At 41.6% G+C, this 22,712-nt stretch overlaps 1 protein-coding gene across 1 annotated transcript; it reads right to left on the bottom strand.

The window, feature by feature from the left end:
* Positions 1-11,676: 11,676 nt before the first annotated feature.
* Positions 11,677-12,603, bottom strand: LOC143774725 (olfactory receptor 11L1-like). The gene has a single exon (XM_077262491.1). The coding sequence runs from the start codon at positions 12,601-12,603 to the stop codon at positions 11,677-11,679; it is 927 nt and encodes a 308-aa protein (XP_077118606.1).
* Positions 12,604-22,712: the final 10,109 nt, after the last annotated feature.

The following is a 22,712-nucleotide window of genomic DNA, read 5'->3' as shown; positions in this document are numbered from 1 at the left end:
CACCAGGGTGATGATCAGGAGATTCCCACATATTGTCACATTGTAAACTGGAAGGAGGAGAGCAAACAGGAACATTCTCCAATTCTGACTGATTTGAAATCCTAAGAGAAAAAACTTGTTGTCCACGGTCACATTGTTCTCCTGCATCAAAGGCAAAACACAAAAAGAAAGAAAAGAAAAATTACCAGGCTTGATTAATGCATCACATTAAAATGTACATTGTTGTTTTATTCTATAAACTACTGACAACATATCTCAGAAATTCAAAGCTAAAAATGTTGTATTTATTTGCAGCAGATGAGAAATTGTCAAAATAATATAAAAGAAACAGTGTTTTCAGACCTCAAATAATGCAAAGAAAACAAGTTTTTATTCATTTACAAACAACAATACTCATGTTTTAACTCAGGAAGATTTCAGAAATCAATATTTTGTGGAATAACCATGATTTTTAATCATAGCTTTCATGCGTCTTGGCATGTTCCACCAGTCTTTCACACTGCTTTTGGGTGACCTTATGCCACTTCTGGTACAAAAATGTAAGCAGTTCTTCTTTGCTTGATGGATTGTGACCATCCATCTTCCTCTGGATTACATTCCAAAGGTTTTCAATGGGGTTCAGGTCTGGAGATTGGGCTGGCCATGACAGGGTCTTGATGTGGTGGTCCTTCATCCACGCCTTGATTGACCTAGCTGTGTGGCATGGGGCATTATCCTGCTGGAAAAATTAGTCCTCAGAGTTGGAGAACATTGCCTGAGCAGAAGGAAGCCAGTGTTTTTCAAGGATGACCTTGTATGCGGCTTGATTGATACGTCCTTCGCAAAGAGCAACCTGCCCAATTCCAACCTTGCTGAAGCATCCCCAGATCGTAACCGATTATCCACCAAATTTCACAGTGGGTGCAAGACACTGTGGCTTGTACACCTCTCCAGGTCTCCGTCTAACCCTTAGAAGACCAAGTGTTGGGCAAAGCTGAAAATTAGACTGATCAGAGTTATTATGGTCCTTGGAAAACTTCAGCCTGGCTCTCCTTTGCTTCTCATTGACAAAAGGTTTTCTTCTAGCTTTACATGACTTGAGTCCTGCCTCTAGGAGCCTGTTATGAACTGCTCTTGCCGTGTACTTCACCCCAGCTGCCAATTGCCGTTCCTTTTGTAGGTCACTTGATATCATCCTGTGGTTCCTGAGTGACATTCGAATAAGATGACGGTCCTGGTCAGTGGAGAGTCAATATCATCCTCTGCTGGTTTGTAGCTTTGTTGTCCCCAGTGTCTGCCGCTTGACCTTGTTGTAATGGACTGCCGTCTTTGAAATTTTAAGGATGGAGGCAACATGACACACACTGAATATCTCTGCTAATAAAGCCAGCATTGAGCCCTTCTTTTACTCACTCTAGACTTTTCTTTTCAATTCCTTTGGCATGATTAAAAGTTATTTTTTTCATTCCTATTACTTTTGCGATATTCCTAGCACTTGTTTGGCCATCCAGCTTGTCCTATTGCAGGAGGATTGTGAACACCACAGCAGGGTTTTTTATACTTTCCCTTGTTAAATAAGATTTGGTTCAGGTGATCACCTAATCAGAAGCACACTAAGTAGAATGAGGTGTCCTCTGGTTGAAATTCTACTGACTCTGGAATAGAACGGCTGTCAGACATGTAGAGATGGTGATTTTTAGATAACTGTGCAGTGGTCTCTAAATGTTTGGTAGAGCTGCATATATATCAAACGCAAAAAGCTGCCCACACCAGCCTCAAACATCCTGCTTACCATAAGCACATGGGCTTTCGGTGATTTATCATATCACCCAGAATGTACACTCACTGGCCACTTTATTAGGTACACCTGTCCAACTTCTTGTTAACACTTAATTTCTAATCAGCCAATCACATGGCAGCAACTCAGTGCATTTAGGCATGTAGACATGGTCAAGACAATCTCCTGCAGTTCAAACCGAGCATCAGTATGGGGAAGAAAGGTGATTTGAGTGCCTTTGAACGTGGCATGGTTGTTGGTGCCAGAAGGGCTGGTCTGAATATTTCAGAAACTGCTGATCTACTGGGATTTTCACGCACAACCATCTCTAGGGTTTACAGAGAATGGTCCGAAAAAGAAAAAAAATCCAGTGAGCGGCAGTTCTGTGGGCGGAAATGCCTTGTTGATGCCAGAGGTCAGAGGAGAATGGGCAGACTGGTTCGAGCTGATAGAAAGGCAACAGTGACTCAAATCGCCACCCGTTACAACCAAGGTAGGCCTAAGAGCATCTCTGAACGCACAGTGCGTCGAACTTTGAGGCAGATGGGCTACAGCAGCAGAAGACCACACCGGGTACCACTCCTTTCAGCTAAGAACAGGAAACTAAGGCTACAATTTGTACAAGCTCATCGAAATTGGACAGTAGAAGATTGGAAAAACGTTGCTTGGTCTGATGAGTCTCGATTTCTGCTGCGACATTTGGATGGTAGGGTCAGAATTTGGCGTAAACAACATGAAAGCATGGATCCATCCTGCCTTGTATGGAGCATCTTTGGGATGTGCAGCCGACAAATCTGCGGCAACTGTGTGATGCCATCATGTCAATATGGACCAAAATCTCTGAGGAATGCTTCCAGCACCTTGTTGAATCTATGCCACGAAGAATTGAGGCAGTTCTGAAGGCAAAAGGGGGTCCAACCCGTTACTAGCATGGTGTACCTAATAAAGTGGCCGGTGAGTGTATATGACCCAAACTATACATCATTTATCCACAGTCAACAATGTTTGCTTTCTCCATCCCAACCCTATTTACACTGGAATCGTCACTTAAAAACATTTATACCTGGATGGCAATAAAGCCTAGGAGGAATGACATTTCATGAAAAGCAAATATCAGGCATGTGTTTTGGGTAACAGTGAAATTCTAGACTGGCATCCTCAGAAATCGGGTTTAAATCTATGACAGTTTCCTCTTTTTGCAGTTAGGTAGTGTTGTTATAACTTTGTTCCTACACAATATGTCTCCTACTATACATCTATGAATATTTATTTTCTTTACTCATTTTGCTAACAAACAAATTGCACAGTAGGTGGAATAACTTTTATTTCATCTGTATTTTATAATATGTACACATATTTGCATCACTAATGGTTTTTTTTCCTTTCTCTGGATCAACATGTTAGGGCATGTTAGGTTAGGCTATGGGTTGAACTAGATGGACTTAAAGTCTTCCTTCAACCTTAGTAATAAATAACTATGTTACTACATAAAGGAATTAGAAGATTTTTTATATATTTCCATCCATTTGTAAATGTTGAAAATGCCTAATGTATCTGGCAAAATCTAATCTAAGGTAGGAGTCTAAAATGTTACATTGCATTTACACCATCCCCCAACATAACCCCGTGACAAAACAATGAATACATTTCTCATCACCTTACTTACAGTAGATATTTTCATGCTTCTATAATTTATTTTCCAAATCTTTCATTTCAGTTTCAAACATGAAAAATTCTGTCAGACAGTTGCAGGCTCCCCACTGTGATATAATGTGAGGTGCAGCAGATGATGGCACTGTCATTACACATAGAAAATACACGGAATACGTTACATGTATAAATACTCAGTCTGAGGCTGCGATAGTGTGCGAAATAAATCTGTGGATTACTTGTAATTCTCACTTGTGTCTCCTTTGTTCTTTATCATTACTCAACAGAAAAAAAAATGTTAATAGTTGCTTTCTGGGGCTCAATTATTGCTGTAAAATAAAATATTGATTATAAAGATATTAAGGAATTACAATGCACAACAGTAAAATAAAATATTACATACAGTGACAGAAATAAGTATTTGATCCCTTTATGATTTTGTAAGTTTTCCCACTGACAAAGACATGTATAGTCTATAATTTTAGGTAGGTTTATTTTAACATTGAGAGATAGAATATCAAAAATAAAATCCAGAAAATCACGTTGTATAAATTACATACATTTATTTGCATTTTCAAGTGAGAAACAAGTATTTGATCCCCTACCAGCCATTAAGAGTTCTTGCTCCTACAGACCAGTTAGATGCTCCTAATCAACTTGTTACCTTGCATTAAAGACAGCTGTCATACAGTCACCTTTATAAAAGACTCCTGTCCGCAGACTCAGTCAGACTCTAACCACTACAACATGGGCAAGACCAAAGAGCTTTCTAAGAATGAGATGAGATCATAGACCTGTACAAAGCTGGAATGGACTACAAAACCATAAGTAAGATGCTGGGTGAGAAAGAAACAGCTGTTGGTGCAATAGTACTAAAATGACTGTCAATCGACATCCATCTGGGGCACCATGCAAAATATCACCTCGTGGGGTATCCTTTATCATGAGGAAGGTGAGAGTTCAGCCTAAAACTACACGGGGGAACTTGTTAATGATCTCAAGACAGCTGGGACCACAGTCACCAAGAAAACCATTGGTAACACATTATGCCACAAAGGTTTAAAATTCTGCAGTGCCCGCAAGGTTTCACTGCTTAAAAAGGTACATGTGCAGGCCCGTCTGAAGCTTGACAAAGAACACTTGGATGATTCTGAGTGTGATTGGGAGAAGGTTTTGTGGTCAGATGAGACCAAAATTGAGGTCTTTGGCATTAACTCAACTCCCCGTGTTTTGAGGAAGAGAAATGCTGCCTATGACTCAAAGAATGCTGGAAAGCTTACAGCCTGCAATAACCATTCTGCCGACTCACCACCACCAAAGCTGCCGCCTCACCACCACCAGAGCTGCTGCACTCCTGACCTTCTGTCTCTTCCCCATTATCCCATAGAATGTAAGTCTGCAAGGACAGGGTCCTCTCCCCTCTGTACCAGTTTGCCATTGTAAATTTGTTTACTGTAAGCGATACCTATAATTATGTATGTAACCCCTTCTCATGTAAAGCACCATGGAATTAATGGTGCTGTATAAATAAATAAATAATAATAATAACACCATCCCCACTGTCAAGCATGGAGGTGGAAACATTATATTTTGTGAATATTTGTCTGTTAAAGGCATAGGACTACTTCAACGCATCAATGGGAGAATGGATGGAGCCATGTACCTTAAAATCCTAAGTGGCAACTTCCTTGCCTCAGCCAGGACATTAAAAATGGGTCATGGCTTGGTCTTCCAGCAAGACAATGACCCAAAAACATACAGCCAAGACAACAAAGGAGTGGCTCAAAAAGAAGCACATTAAAGTCATGGAGTGGACTAGCTAGACTCCAGACCTTAATCCCATAGAAAACTTATGGAGGGAGTTAAAGCTCCAAGTTGCCAAGCCACAGCCTCAAAATCTTAATGATTTAAAGATGATCTGCAAAGAGGAGTGGACCAAAATTCCTCCTGATATGTGTGCAAAACTCATCATCAACTACAAAAAACATCTGAATGCTGTACTTGCCAGCAACGGTTTTGCAACCAAGTAATACATCTTGTTTGCCAGAGGGATCAAATACTTATTTCTCACTGCAAAATGCAAATAAATGTATATAATTTATTTCTTCTTAATCTATACACTTGGCCTGGGACAACTCCTAAAGTCCCATGGATTCCAGTAGCATCTTTATGCTGATGACATTCAGATCTACCTTTCTGGCCCATACGTCACCTCTCTGCTGTCCAAAATCCCGGAGTGTCTATCAGCCATATCCTCCTTCTTCTCCTCTCACTTCCTCAAACTCAATGTGGACAAATCTGAACTCATCATCTTTCCTCCATCTCATAGATCTTCCTTACTTGACCTATCTATCGCAATTAATGACATCACGCTTTCCCCCTTACCGGAAGTCCGCTGCCTTGGAGTAATCTTTGACTCTGCCCTGTCCTTCAAACCGCACATCCAAGCTCTTCCACCTCCTGTCGCCTCCAGCTCCAGAATATCTCCAGAATCTGTAATCTACTCAACTATCAATCTACTAAAATGCTTGTGCATGCCCTCATCATCTCCTGCCTTGACTACTGCAACATCCTTTCCTGTGGCCTCCCTACTAACACCCTTACACCTCTCCAGTCTATCCTTAACTCTGCTGCCCGACTAATTCATCTCTCTCCACGCTATTCCTCCACTTCCCCCCTCTGCAAATCTCTTCACTGGCTCCCATTTGTATGTAACCCCTTCTCATGTACAGCACCATGGAATCAATGGTGCTATATAAATTATTAATAATTAAAAATAATAATAATTTATATAGTGTGATTTTCTGGATTTTATTTTTGATATTCTGTCTCTCAATGTTAAAAATTTACCTACCCTTAAAATTATAGACTGTTCGTGATTTTGTCAGTGGGCAAACTTACAAAAGCAGCAATGAATCAAATAATTATTTCCTTCACTGTGTAAATAAAATATTATTTCCAATACAATTTTTAAGTTTTGCTCTTTGCATTGGTTTCAAATATAAATGGTGAATTCATGTATCAGAGAACTGAGTTTTTATTGAAAATATTGGTAAGGTGTTTATTGGTGATGAGCCAATTTATTCAGAAAACGATCACCAGACATAAATTTGGCACAAATATGGCACATCTGGATTCGTGATTGGAAACACGAGCAAAATTTTATAAACTCTGGAAAAATCAGAAGCATTTGGTAAAAAGTGCGTGAATAAAACATGTGTTGCCGCAGAAGTATTTTCAGCACTTTTGCTATGATAATGGTCTTGTGTCATGAATGTGGGGCACGTGTGTGATGAGGGGAGGAGGTTTGCAGAGCTCAGGGGCACAGCATTCTTGTGAAGAGTATTTTTTTCCCTAACTTTATGTGCGTACATTACAGCTAGCCAATCAGGGCGCAGGAAATATCCACAATGTCCTGACACAACGGCTTGTGTCATTGGCTGCTGAAATCACATGTTCCTCTCCATATAAAGAGCAGACATCTTGTTTTAGCCCCTTTTTGAAAGCAGGACATATGTCATACAAATATGCTGTGTACTGTTTCTATTGTTCCCCATACACAAGTAGATCATTCTAAATCTTATTTTTTCACTAGCTAAATGTGAAACTGCCTGCCATATCCCGCTTTGTAATTTAGTGCTGTGGTGAGATTGTTCTGTGATTTGACCTGTTGTCAAAATAAATGTATTTATTGGAAAAATATTTATTTACCCTTGAAAAATTAAAAAATGTGGTGCTATAGATGATTTTTATGGGAAAAAATGTGATTTTTTATTTTCACGGCTCTACGTTATAAACTTGTGTAAAGCACCTAGGGGTTCAAGGTGCTCACCAAACATTTCAATAAGTTTCTTGAGAGGACTAGTTTCCTAAATGGGTTCACTTGTGGGGTTTCCACTGTTTAGGCACATCAGGGGCTCTCCAAATGCGACATGGCGTCCCGCTCTTGATTCCAGCCAATTTGGCATTCAAAATATGAAATGGTGCTCCTTCCTTTTCAAACCCTGCCGTGCGCCTAACTAGTGGTCTTCCTCCGCACTTGGGTTATATGTGTACTCAGGAGAAATTGTACAACAAAGATTGTGGTTCATTTTCTCCTGATATCCTTGAGAAAATTAAAAAAATTGTGTCCAAAGTAAAATTTTTGTGAAAAAAAGATAAATGTTCATTTTTTTCCTTCCACATTGCATCTGTTCTTGTGAAGCACCTGAAGGGTTGATAAACTTACTGAATGTAGTTTTGAGCGGTGCAGTTTTTAGAATGTTGTAACTTTTGGGTGTTTTCTGTCATATAGGCCCTCAAAGTCACTTCAAATGTAGGGTGGTCCCTAAAAAAATGGTTTAGTAAATCTTGTCGGAAAAATGAGAAATCGCTGGTTAAATGTAAATGCTCATAACTTCCTAACAAAAAAGTTATGTTTCAAAAATTGTGCTGATGTAAAGTAGACATTTGGGAAATGTTATTTATTAACTATTTTGTGTGACATAATACTCTGATTTTGGGCCATTAAAATTACAAGTTTGAAAATTATGAAATTTATATTTTTTTCACAAATAAACACAAGTAATTTTGAAGAACTTTTACCACCATCATAAAGTACAATATGTCATGAAAAAACAATCTCAGAATCAGTGCGATCCATTAAAGGGTTCTAGAGTTATAACCACATAAACTGACACTGGTCAGATTTCAAAATTAAGGCCTGGTGGTTATTAAACTACAACGTGGCTTTGTCCTTAAGAGGTTAATGGGAGGCTTGGTAAATTACAATGGAATGTAAACAGTTCCTCAGAGTGGCTAGTGTTGGGGTCATATGTCTCCTGTGACTCTTGATGGTGGGAGGAAGAAGGATAAGGTTGAGGATTCAGAGGCCCAGTCTCTTGGCTACTGAAACTTAACCGTGTGGAAGACATTGTGATGTTGCTTGTCAACACATTGGAGCCTTTGGCTGCCATCCAATCCACAACATCCTCGCACTTGTCTGGGTTCGTTAGTGGTGTAGCACGCTGACAAAATTTTGACAGCACCCTATAATGAGATATAGTTACCTTTGGCTCTGTCACATGGCCTTGATGGGCACCACCACATCCACATACCTTAAAGGGCCACTGTCACCCCCCTCCAGCCATTCTAAACTAAAAGAGCCACCTTGTGCAGCAGTAATGCTGCATTCTAACAAGGTGGCTCTTTTAGTTTTTGGTTCAAGTATTCCCAAAATAAAGCATTTTGAAACTTAGCCAAAATACCTGTCTCTAGCCAGGGAGGTGGGTCCTCATTCCCCAGCTTGAACCGCTACTCTGCCGTCACTCCAATCTTCAGGGGCTTTCATCGCCGCCCCCTCAGCGCTGTTTACGCTTCAAAACCGGCGCCTGCGCTGTGTACTGCTGTGCTGCGCAGGCGCAGTAAGCTCTGGCCGTCTGATGTCCCAGCCAGGCTTGCAGACTGCGCCTGTGCGGGCAGTGCGGCCACCCACCTTTGGAATCCCAGCCCAGCACTGTGTTATGCATTATGCACAGTGTGAGGCTAGGATTCCTGGGCATGCGCACTACGTGTGTCAGCCTGTCACCCAGGTTCCCCGCCTTACAGCGTCTGAATACAGTATACAGCTGATCGTACCTCCTCCTCCTAGTAATCGCTGGGCAAGAAGCAACTTTGGAAACTTGCCTGCTAGCTGGGTAAAGATCACCCCCAATTTATTAACATATCTATACACCTAAATAACACACCTAGACAACACACACACCAGCTAGCAGGCAAGTTTCCAAAGTTGCTTCTTGCCCAGCGATTGCTAGGAGGAGGAGGTACAATCAGCTGTATACTGTATTCAGACGCTGTAAGGCGGGGGACCTGGGTGACAGGCTGACACACATAGTGCGCATGCCCAGGAATCCTAGCCCTGCACTGTGCATAATGCATAACACAGTGCGGGGCTGGGATTCCAAAGGTGGGTGGCCACACTGCCCGCACAGGCGCAGTCTGCAAGCCTGGCTGGGACGTCAGACGGCCAGAGCTTACTGCGCCTGCACAGCACAGAAGTACACAGCGCAGGCGCCGGTTTTGAAGCGTAAACAGCGCTGAGGGGGCGGCGATGAAAGCCCCTGAAGATTGGAGTGACGGCAGAGTAGCGGTTCAAGCTGGGGAGTGAGGACCCGCCTCCCTGGCTAGAGACAGGTATTTTGGCTAAGTTTCAAAACGCTTTATTTTGGGAATACTTGAACCAAAAACTAAAAGAGCCACCTTGTTAGAATGCAGCATTACTGCTGCACAAGGTGGCTCTTTTAATTTATAATGGCTGGAGGGGGTGACAGTGGCCCTTTAACGTCACCCTTTTGCATCTTGAATGTGTTATGCTTAGGAAACCAAAATCCAGCCTTTATTTTTCACAAGTACCCTTACAAAGGTCTTATGTACAAATTCACTGTATCTAGCACTGAGTGACTATTTTTTTGGAATAAGATACAGGCACCTTTGGATCTGTCACTCGGTCTTGACGGGCACCACCACATCCACATCCCTTAATGTCACCCTTTCGCATCTTGAATACATTATGCTTATGAAACCAAAAAATTCACTATATCTAGCAATGTGTGGCTATTTTTTTGAGAGATTGTCTTGCTTAGACACTCCAAATGCGGAGTAATGAAGTATATTGCCCCTGATAAATTGTCATGTACTATTATCTGCACCCATATTGCACAAGTTGCACAACTGGTAGATAAAGATACACTATTTTTTAGAGCAATAGAAAACAAAGATTTTTTGTTCAATCAGTTTGCTGACACACTGCAAATGCAGAGTAATGAAGATTATTGCCCCTGCTAAATTGTCACCTACGATTATCTGTACCCGTATTGTGCCAGTCGCACAACTGCTAGACAAATGTGAGGTATTTTAAGTGGAAAATAGAAGAGAGCTGCAGCATGTACATGCAATGATCCGAACACTCAGGTGCCTGCCTTTCACAGACACTTCCTTCCAGTTCTTATCTTCCTGCTCCTGATAGACTTTCTCATCTAGCAGTACAGGGGTGAGCCCAGCTTTACTCTTTAATGTAATCCTGTGTCTCTATGGTTCTCTTGCCTGAACTTTTGTGAGAGACAGATCACACACCACTCATCCCTTCGGCTGCTGCCAGAATAGTAAACAAATTCCCCATAATCCCACTGGGGCTCTGCTAACCACTTCCTGCCTCCTGTGACTGTGTTAACCCCTCTAGTTGCTGGATGCTTTGGAAGCAACAGCACTCCTCAGCAGTACTTCTGCATGTCACACTCACAAAGTAATGAATAGCCCAAATACCGTACTATTTGTGCAAGTATCGAATATTGCCGAATGTATTTGCTCCTCACTAGTCATTTTTTTAATACCTGTTTGTTATTGAAAAATGTGACTCCAGTTCCAATTTCTATTTGTGTAGTACATTCGAGATTTAGGTAAATGACTGGCTTAGCCTCTCCAGGATGACTCAGTATTTCATGATGAACCTTGTAGAAAGTTTAAAAAAATTAGGGCTTTGAACCTGAAAAAAAGTGAAAAAACAGGGCCTCAACAGATTGTACAGGCCACTGTTCCATACTTGAAAACTTCAAAACAGAATCAAGGAAAAAATAATAGACAGGCTTCAACTTGTTATATATGAAAAATAAAAAAGTGTCAATGCCCCTCACCATTTATGTGTTAGAGATAAACATACCATGAAAACTTCCAGGGTAGACAGAACGTAGACTGAGCGTGGTGCACAGAGTATACACTTGTCTGTTTTCCAGGTCAAATAACTCGCAATGGTCCAAAAGGAGATGTTCTATAGCACCAAAGAAAATAGATAAAACTTAGGGTTTAATCATATAGTAAAAAAAGAAAAAAAAAACATAATTGTGATGTGTTTCACATAAAAAAAATCCGATAATCACAGCTAACACAATTAAGGATTTTTCTATCCTAAATGCGTAAACATTCTAGGTTTCCTTTTGTTTTGTTTGTCGAAGCCGCCTTGAAGTTTGTGAGAGATTTTGCAGAAGCTGTTTTTTATTTTTTATTATTATTTATTTTATTGTTTTTTAAAAACATTAAAAACTAATTAACACTTATGTTTTGTTTCACCTCGAGGAACTTAACCCATGATCATTTGTTCACTTGTATGATATGTTGCAATGTATCAGACACATTAGAAAAATATTTAGAATTGAGAGTCCTCAGTGGTTGATACCTTTTAATGGCTAACTGAAAAGATGGTAACAAATTGCAAGCTTTCGAGACTACATATGTCTACATTAGACATTTTTCTGAATAGTTCCCAGGAAGGATTTCTTAATATCTCTGTTCCTAAAACTGTATATGATGGGATTTACCAATGGAGTACACACAGTATATAGAAGGGATACGAGTTTATTAACATCTGACGTCTGTCCTTTTCTTGGAAAAAGATAAACGGCGAATGTTGTCAAATAGAACATGGAGACCACAGTGAGGTGGGAACTACAGGTGGAGAAGGCTTTCTGTCTGCTGATATTAGACGGAATACGCAAGACAACACGGACAATGTTCACATATGAAATGACAATTATTAGATTAGGAATAACCATGAATGGAATACTTAGTAAATATAGATGAAGTTTTATAGAAAACGTATCAGAACAGGAAATTTCCTGTAAAGGAACAAGATCACAGTACAAATGGTCAATGATATTCGGTCCACAGTAAATTAGCCTTGAAAATAATATAATGTGAATGAATGAAATGGAAAATGAGAAGATCCAGAAGATAATGACTAACTTCACACACAACATACCCGTCATTATAGAGATATAGTGAAGAGGATTACAGATGGCCACATATCTGTCATAAGACATCACTGCGAGAAGAAGACATTCAAATGCTTCAGCAGTCGAGAAGAAATACAACTGGGCCATACAATTGGTAAAAGAAATGGCAGCTCCATTATTTAATAGGATGTGAAGACTGTTGGGGGCGATGTCTGAGGCCAGTAAGATGTCAGTCATGGACAGGTGTGAGATGAAGAAGTACATTGGAGTGTGGAGGTTCTTGCTGGTGGACACCAGGGTGATGATCAGGAGATTCCCACATATTGTCACACAGTAAACCACAAGGAGAAGACAGTACAGGAAAATTCTCAAATTATGGCTGATTTGAAATCCTAAGAGAAAAAACTTGTCCACGGTCTCATTGTTCTCCTGCATCAAAGGCAAAACACAAAAAAGAATAGAAAAAAGGTTATTGTTTGATGAATACATCACATTGAACTTACAACCTAAAAAATTATTTCTATCTAGAATATTATTACAGGTGGCTTCGAGAATATTCATTCAGCATACTGTATTTGTACATTTATTCTGACCGAGAGGCGTAGATTAGATTTGCTTTTTGAAACATACTGGCCATCAGCTCAGTAACTTAAACAATTGCCCTCATTTTACATTTTCGTTCATAAATTAATAGCACAATTGGAAATAAACAACTTTGTAATCAATCTAATCAGCTAAGTCTGCTCCTTTCTCCACCAGAACTGATCATTCATTCTCAAAATTATCAATTTCCAGGTAAAATGTGTATTCAGTGAAGGCAGATTGTTAAATTGCCTAGATGAGATAGGAGATGACAGTTACTACCGATAAGATTCTATATAGAAGGAACGAGGTGAGAAGAGAGGGGATAGAGCAAGGATGTCAAACCCAAATACATAGAGGACCAAAATTAAAAGCTTGGACAAAGTCATGGGCCAACCTTGATATTTATTTAAAAAATTCTACAGTTAAAGATGTTTTTCCCTATAATCAGATATGACAATGAACCTTTTAATATATAAACAAGGGTTAAAAAGAGGTTGTCCCATGAACAAAATACTTGTTAATTAATGGATCTTAGAATAAAATATTGGAATAATGTAATATGTTATGTAAGAGCCGCAAAAAGCATATGGCCCAATGGCCTAATCTAAATATTTAATAATAAAGGATAAAAAACCTTGAATAATGCAGATAATAAAGTATGGAACAAAAAAGTGCCCCCAAACACAGTATGATACCCCCACAGTGAATTCCTCCACAGTAACCTCCACACGCACGGTATTATTACCCTAATGCCTCCCACCCAACCCTCTGGCAAAGTATGGTGGCCTCCATTACAGTATCATTCCGCAACTGTAATCCCCACACAACCTTCCATACTTTATAATGGACCATACATAGTTCTCCATACAGTATAACGGGTCATGCATTGCCTTCCATACAGTATAATCGGCCACACAGTGCTCCACACACTGTAGTGGGTCCACATAGTGCTCTGTACAGTGTACTGGTCCCCATGTAGTGCTTCTTACGTTATAATGGGCTACATACACTCACCGGCCACTTTATTAGGTACACCATGCTAGTAACGGGTTGGACCCCCTTTTGCCTTCAGAACTGCCTCAATTCTTCGTGGCATAGATTCAACAAGGTGCTGGAAGCATTCCTCAGAGATTTTGGTCCATATTGACATGATGGCATCACATAGTTGCCGCAGATTTGTCGGCTGCACTTCCCAAAGATGCTCCATACAAGGCAGGATGGATCCATGCTTTCATGTTGTTTACGCCAAATTCTGACCCTACCATCCGAATGTCGCAGCAGAAATCGAGACTCATCAGACCAAGCAACGTTTTTCCAATCTTCTACTGTCCAATTTCGATGAGCTTGTACAAATTGTAGCCTCAGTTTCCTGTTCTTAGCTGAAAGGAGTGGTACCCGGTGTGGTCTTCTGCTGCTGTAGCCCATCTGCCTCAAAGTTCGACGCACTGTGTGTTCAGAGATGCTCTTAGGCCTACCTTGGTTGTAACGGGTGGCGATTTGAGTCACTGTTGCCTTTCTATCAGCTCGAACCAGTCTGCCCATTCTCCTCTGACCTCTGGCATCAACAAGGCATTTCCGCCCACAGAACTGCCGCTCACTGGATTTTTTTTCTTTTTCGGACCATTCTCTGTAAACCCTAGAGATGGTTGTGCGTGAAAATCCCAGTAGATCAGCAGTTTCTGAAATACTCAGACCAGCCCTTCTGGCACAAACAACCATGCCACGTTCAAAGGCACTCAAATCACCTTTCTTCCCCATACTGATGCTCGGGTTGAACTGCAGGAGATTGTCTTGACCATGTCTACATGCCTAAATGCACTGAGTTGCCGCCATGTGATTGGCTGATTAGAAATTAAGTGTTAACAAGAAGTTGGACAGGTGTACCTAATAAAGTGGCCAGTGAGTGTATAGTGCTCCATATAGTCTAATGGCCCCACACCGTGTTCCATAAAGTACAATAGCCCCACATAGTGCTCCATACAGTGTAGTTGGCCCCACATAGTGCTCCATTCAGTTTAATAGTCCCACATATTCGCAGGCCAAATTTATTCACCCTGTGTGCCAGATTTGGACTTCAAGACAGAGGTTGACATATGTGGGATAGAGGCAGAGCTCCTCACCCCCTCTCCCAAATAAATAAAAGCTTATCAGAAGTAACTGTCATCCCTTATCTCAGTAATTTAGCAATTTGTCTTCACTGAATACTGATTTTCCTATAAATTGCTAATTTTGAAAAGCAATGATCAGTCCTGGCATAGAAAGACGGTTACTCTTTTATTCCCCATACAGATTACATGGCCAAATGGGGGTTCAAGTTTTAAAAATATATCATAAGATAAGAACTTAAAATGTTACATTTTACTATTAGCACCAACCCCAACATAACCCGGTGACAAGACAATGAATGCATTTTTCATCAAGTTACTTACAGTAGATACTCTCATGCTTCTAAAATATATATTCTAAATCTTTAATTTCAGTTTCATGCTTAAAAAATTCTGTCAGACAGTTGCAGGCTCCCCAGAGTGATATAATATGAGGTGCAGCAGCCGATGTAGACACAGTCATTACACACAGAACATACAGGGATACAGCACATGTATATATTCTGAGTCGGAGGCTGCGATAGTGTGCGAAATAAATCTATGAGGATTAGCTGCAATTCTCACTTGTGTCCCTTTGCTCCTTGTCATTACTGAATAGAAAACAAATAATACTTTTAATAATCGATGTGTGGGGCTCAATTATTTCTGTAAAATAAAGCCTTGATTAGAAAGTTAATATGAAATTGCAATACACAACAGTAGAATAAAATAATACATAATAAAAAAATAATAATTTCCAACACCATTTTTCAGTATTGTACTTTGCATTGGTTTCAACTATCAATAGTGAATTTGTGTTTCAGTGAACTGATGTTTCATTGAAAATATTGGTAAGGAATTGTTTCGTGGCTTAGAATTTGCAGGAACATTTTACAAGCTGACAGCCTCTATCCAACTCTCCCTCCTACAAACAAGCCATTTTTGTTTTAAATAATGGTAGAACGGTATGCAACAAAGGGCTTTTCCTCATAGAATTATCTGTTTAATGTAAAAAGAAAATGACAATGAAAATATAGATTTTATGCATCAAATAATAGTGCTAAAATTGGCTCCTTCAAATGATAGCCTTAGGCTGGTTTCACATTTGTGGATAGAGGTGCTGCGGAGGGCTAAGTACGTCCTCCATGAAGCTCCACCCATTGCTGCACCTCCTCCAGTCAGCTCCGCCTACATCGGCATGTGGTGTGCGTACCCTATCTTTGCCATTAGGTACGCAGGCCATGCCGATGTATGCGTTGCGTTCGGCGCAGGTCGCCGCACCATCAAAACGGTGCATATGGAGGCTTCCGTATACATCGGCATGGCCTGCGTGCCTAATGGTAAAGATAGGGTACGCACGCCGCATGCCGACGTAGGTGGAGCTGACTGGAGGAGGTGCGACGGTGGGTGGAGCTTCACGGAGGACGTACACAGCCCTCCGCAGCACCTCCAAGCACAAATGTGAAACCGGCCTTATACAGCAATATTGATGTAATTCTATAAAATTCATGGCTTTTGGAAATAATGGAGACAACTCTGGGATATTTTTACTTTTTCTGTATATGCAAACACTGGTTGTGTCTCAGTGACCTGTTACCAGATTCCCAGCATCAAAGTCAGAATTTGCTTGTTGGGCTCAGCAGAGATTCAGGAGCAAATAATCAGTAATGTGAACCCCACAATGATCACACTATACATTTGCTGCAATTATTTTGGAGCCTTATGGATGAGTACAGAGTAGAGATAACAGATATTTTTCACACACTGCATACAAGGAGGGTAGTTTAATATGTTTGTCCTAATTTTGCTTTTAAAGAAATATCATGAAATCTAAGCCAGTGTGCCAGAGAAAGTGTGTTTCCTGATTTGTGACAAGAGTTAAGTCTTTTCTTTTGTACATTTTACAAAATCCCAGACTGTAAACACAACTGTAAGGTTATGTGCACCCGTTGCGGATTTTGTTGCGGATCTTCAGTGTTTTCGGATGCGCGGAATTGCACCAAATTTGCAATCTAGCGCACAACCAATGGTAATCTATGTGAATTGCAATGTTTTATTTTCCCAGCATGTCAATTCTTTTTGTGGATCTCATATATGTGTGCTCCAAGTTTGGGCACTTTAGGCCGGTATTCCATTCTTTGTCCTGCGCACATGCACACACAGGACTTTAACACCTCCAGGAAATTTGTGTATTATTACATATAATCTGGTACATCTTTTGCACTTTTTTGCTCAGCACTTTTTTTGTTCTATTTATTGTATTTTATCATTGGGTTAACATATTAAATATTGATGAATTTTGGGGATTTTTTCAATAGACATGTTATTTCACTTGTTGCACAATTTATATATGTACCTGTATAATTATTCACTCTGACACTGTATGCACTAACATTGTACTAGATTTGTATGAATTGCTATTAGTTTAACTTGTGTGTTTGTATTTATTCTATAAGTTAAATATTGTCTTTTTATGTACCCTGTTGTGTGCACATTGTGGTTTTAATCCTTTTTCTTGTGATTTGCCTTATTGTTACATATACAAAATATTTTTATTAATTAAATATTTATATTACATTGATTTCTTGTCCTGCATTTCTCCCTCTCGAACTGTGTCTTGGTTTTGGTTCTACTTTGCACGAGTGGTTACTAGTGATGAGCGAACGCACTCGCCACTACTCGTTACTCCCCCCAGTATAACTATGCTCGGTGTACTCAGCGAGCACCGAGCATTTCCGGGATTATTCGGAGGTAACTGCAGTCTCCACCCAGCAGTTTTGTTGGACTTTAGAGACCCAATCACGGTGCAGGGATTGTCTGCCAGGCCACGAAACGCTGCAGACATCTTTGTTGTGGTCGTGCAGTGATTGGCTGGGCCATACCATCATCCTGAGTATAAGAGCCCTGGCGCCGCCCTGCTCACCGCATTCTGCTCCGGATTCAGAGAGAGCAGGTAGAGCTGCTGCCGAGATAGGGTCAGAATCGTGGTTTTAGAGTTAGTGTAGGTCTGCAACTCTTACATCTACAACTCCGAAGTAACCAACAGTCCTTTTTAGGGCTAATTCGTGGGTCCCGATATTGCAGCGCTAGGCAGGCAGGGCACAGTATATCCACATCAGGGCAAGGGCTGCAAGCACTGTATGTTCGTCCATTGCTGCCACTGCATCCCTCCCAAAGCTCCATAAATGTCTGCTGCTGCTGCAGCTTATTTACTGTCTATATACCTTTTTTTCCATAAATCCTCCCCCCCCAAAAAAAAAAATACAGTCTGGTCTGTCAGACTGAGGCCTGTTGAAAAGTGATAGTTTGTCAGGCATACATAGCATAGTTGTGTGTGCTACCCTTCTGTCTTTTTTTTTTGGTGTTTGAAATTCCCCCGAAAAAGGCCTCATATAACTCTGTGCTCCAAGTTTGGGCATTGGAGGCCGGTGTACTTATTTTTTGGCTGTGTGATACTCATATTCTATACAGCGCTATTCAGCCAAAAAAAAAAAATTTGATACGCCACAGATTTGCCAGTGTGGTATTTCTGTTACACCCGTCATATATGTCTGCTCCAAGTTTTGGCATTGGAAGCCGGTGTACTTATTTTTTGGCTGTGTGATACTCATATTCTATACAGTGCTATTCAGCCTAAAAAAATTTTTAAAGGCCACAGATTTGCCAGTGTGGTATTTCTGTTACAGCCTTCATATATCTCTGCTCCAAGTTTGGGCATTGGAGGCCGGTGTACTTATTTTTTGGCTGTGAGATACTCAAATCCTATACAGCGCTATTTCACATAAATTACCTTTAAAAAAAAAATTGAATACAGTCTGTTAGGTTAGGCTGAGGCCTGCCTGGTGTTTGGGTTTGAAAAATCATACATTTGCAGGCATACTGATCAGATATTATTTTGCTACTAATAAAGACATTTGTGTTAAGCATTTGAAATAGTTCAGTAATCCATTTAAAATGGTTAAGGCAAGGGGCAAGGGATGGGGAAGTGGATGTGATGCTGATGGTGCATCCAGAGGACGAGGCCGTGGGCAAGGTGAAAGTGGGCAACAACAAAGACCCACATCTTCTCGCTCGACCTTCCTGTCCCAGTTTCTAGGGGACCACAGTACACCACTATTGAAGCCAGAGCAGTGTGAAACGGTTGTTGGTTGGATAGCGGATAATGCCTCCAATCACTTAGCCACCACCACCACCTTGTCTTCCACACAGTCATGTCTGAGTAGCTATGAGTGTGGCCAGTATATTCCTCACCCTGATCCTCCTTCCTCCCACCATGCTGAGTGCCCAGAGACAACTGATCCCACACTTGGACACTCTGAAGAGCTGTTTAGTTTTTAGTTTCAAGATTCAGAAATCTCTGCCTGTAAACTTGAACTGGGGAAAGATGAGATTGCATGTAGAGCTGCCCAAAGCTTTGTCCAGAACCGGTCGCACGAAGGCAATGGCGGGAAAGTGTCACAAGAGGTGGACCATGATGAGACACAATTGCCAGAAAGTCAGGAGGAGGAGCAGAGTGCGGATGTGGAAGACGAGGTGGTGGATGACATATTTAGTGACCCAACCTGGCAGGAGTACATGAGTAGCGAGGACAGCAGCACAAATGTGGAAGGAGGCATATCCTCCAACAGGCAGGAAGAAGCAGTGTGGTGGCCACAGACAGAAGGTGTGCATCCGTTCCCCATAACACCAACATGAGTGAAGTTGCCATTCCACCTATGAGATCTTCCCAAGTCTGGCTATTTTTTAAACACTCTGCCGATAACCCCAAACAGGCCATTTGCAGCACCTGCCATGCCCGCATCAGCAGGGTTAGCAAAATGACCAGCATGATCAGGCACATGACAGCAAAGCACCCAACTTTGTAGGCCAAACCCCAGGCTCCAGGGCCACTGCCTGCTGGTCACACCACTGCTTCTTCCACTGTTTTGCATAGAAGCCAATCCTCAGTACACCGTGCATGTGAAGATGCCTCTAGCCCTGCACCTGTTGTGGCCCACAGTCAAGCAGCACCACCAGCAAGCCCCTGGTCCTTGTCCCAGCACAGCGTTCAGCTGTCTATAATGCAGTCTTTGGAATGCAAGCAGAAATACCAAGCCAACGCCCCACAGGCCACAGTCCTCAATTCTAATATTTCTCTTTTGCTTGCGCTAGAAATGCTGCCTTTTAGGCCTGTTGAGATGGAAGCTTTTTACAACCTGATGGCGGCGGCTGTCCCAAGGTACTCGGTCCCCAGTCGCCACTATTTCTCCCTGTGTGCCGTACCAGCATTACACCAGCATGTGTCCCACAACATTACCTGTGCCCTCGACAATGCTGTTACAGGGAAAGTCAACCTAACCACAGACACGTGGACAAGTGCTTGTGGGCAGGGATGGTACATCTCGCTAACGGCAGACTGGGTTAACATAGTAGAAGCAGGCACCATGTTGGACCTTGGTATGGAACACATCCTCCCCACGCCAAGAATTGCTGGCCCTACATCAATCAGGGTTGTCCCCACAGTCTACAGCTCCTGCACCTCCTCCTCTTCATCCTCCATGTCTGAAATCAACACATCAGTCAGAAGCTGGAAGCACTGCACCACTGCCTCAGCCAAGCGGCAACAGGCTGTTCTGAAGCTAAATTGGGTAGGCGACAAACCGCACAATGCAACAGAGTTGTGGACAGCACTGAAAGAGAAGTCAGATGTTTGGATGACACCATTGAACCTACAGCCAGGCATGGTCATGTGTGACAATGGCCGTAACCTGGTGGCGGCTCTGAAGCTCTGTGAGCTCACACACGTACCTTGCTTGGCCCATGTGCTTATCCTCGTGGTTCAATGTTTTCTGAAAAGCTACCCATAGCTGCCGGATCTGCTAGTAAAAGTGCGCCATCTGTCTGCCCATTTCAGAAAGTCATCTACCGCTTCAGCTGCCCTTGCCATGCTTCAGCAGTGGTTTCAGCTTCCAGCTCACCGACTGTTGTGTGATGTCCCCACGCACTGGAAGTCTATGCTGCATATGTTGCAAAGGATTTGTTAGCAGAAGAGGGTCATTGTTGACTACCAACAGCAACAAGGCCGTCGAATTTCAGGACAGACTCCACACATGAGACCTCTGGAGTGGCATTGGATGTCAGACATATATAACATCCTCCAAAACTTTGAGGACTACACCAAGATGGAGAGCGGTGATGATGCCATAATTAGCATCACCATCCCGCTTCTCAGCATTCTGAAAAAGTCTCTGCTCACAATCAAAGAAAATGCATTGCAGGCGGAGCACAAGGACATGAAACAAGGAAACATACAGGGGGATGTTTCAGCCCAGCCTCATGTCTTCTCAACGTGGATTGGTAGGCAATGAGGAGGAGGAGGAGGAGGAACAGGAGCTACTTTCCTGCGCTATAGATGATACTACAAACACATCTGTATCAGCTGCTGTTCAGCGGGGATGGCCTGAGGACAGAGAGGAGGAGTATGAGGATGACGAGAACAGCATGTCAGTCGTCCTGTTGGTGAGGACACGGAAGTCTTGCCTGTTAGCAGTCTGGCATGCATGGCTGACTTTATGTTATGCTGCATTTCATGTGACCCTCGGATTATCAATATTTTGGGTGACACTCATTACTGGTTAGGGACACTTGTAGACCCATGCTACAAGGAGAATTTTCAATCTCTTCTGCCTCAGGCAGAGAGGTGTACTAAAATGTTGCAGTACCACAAGGCCCTTGTAGCGGAATTACTTAGAAGATTCCCATGTGAGAACGCTGGCAGCCGACATCAGAGTTTGTTGCAAAACCAAGGAGTCCAAGCGAGAGAGACAGAAGTACAATCTAGCTCAGGCAGGGGAACAATGGCCAAGTTCTGGACAGTTTTTTTAGACCCTCACATCATGGCAGCACAGAGGCAAGGGGTGCTGTCACAAGAAGTGCAATGTTGGGGAAGATGCTGAGGGAGTACCTTGCAGATCATACAAACATCCTCCGGGATTCCTCGGTGCCTTTTAATTATTGGGTATCCAAGCTGGACACGTAGCAAGAACTGGCTCTCTACTCCTTGGAGATGCTGACCTGCCCTGCTGCTAGCATTCTGTCAGAGAGAGTTTATAGTGGTGGAATTATCACAGTTAAGCGTATCCGCCAGTCAACTGAAAATGCTTGCAGGCTGACTCTTATCAAAATGAACAAGACAGAAGGAAAATGGTACAAAACAGCATTATTTTGATGACTATAATTATCATTATCCGCTGTCCATTATAGACTTTATGTCGACTAGTCGTCATTCATATACGTGAGAATGTGGAAACCACAAATACGACCAACACAGTCAAAAAATAATGTACAAAAAACTTTTATTTCATAAAAACATATACTACACAAATCTACAGGCAGAAATGATAATGGTAGAAGGCATGTGCAAAAAACGGACATAAAGTGCAGCTGTGCAAAAACCATGCAGATAAACAGAGAACCATTATAAATAGGCTGTAGGCTCTTATTTGAGCGGTGCCGTTTTTATTCTGATGGGGCATCCGGGGGATGTGTTCACTAAATAGATATGGTGGCTTTTTCAGGCTTTATATTCCAGCAGGTATAACTAATGTTTCCTACAGTGATGGGTAATATCCCTCCTGGAAATAGCCTTATAAGTATAGGATAATACATTATGCTGGTAGGATATATCTTTGTACCACATTTATGATAGTGGTCTCTCTTTTTTCGATTAATAGCACCTCCCCCAGCGTTAATATGACTTGATATACATTGATATTGATGAATAGATTTCTAGGTGGTTTCCACATTCTCGCGTGAAAATGAACAAGGCCTGAATTGGGAAAGACTTCTGTACACAACCATGTGAAACCAGTGAAACATAACCTCAAATGCATTCTC

This window comes from Ranitomeya variabilis, chromosome 5 (assembly GCF_051348905.1).
Source record: "Ranitomeya variabilis isolate aRanVar5 chromosome 5, aRanVar5.hap1, whole genome shotgun sequence".
Lineage (NCBI taxonomy): Eukaryota > Metazoa > Chordata > Amphibia > Anura > Dendrobatidae > Ranitomeya > Ranitomeya variabilis.
This window is presented reverse-complemented; position numbering and strand designations above follow the sequence as displayed.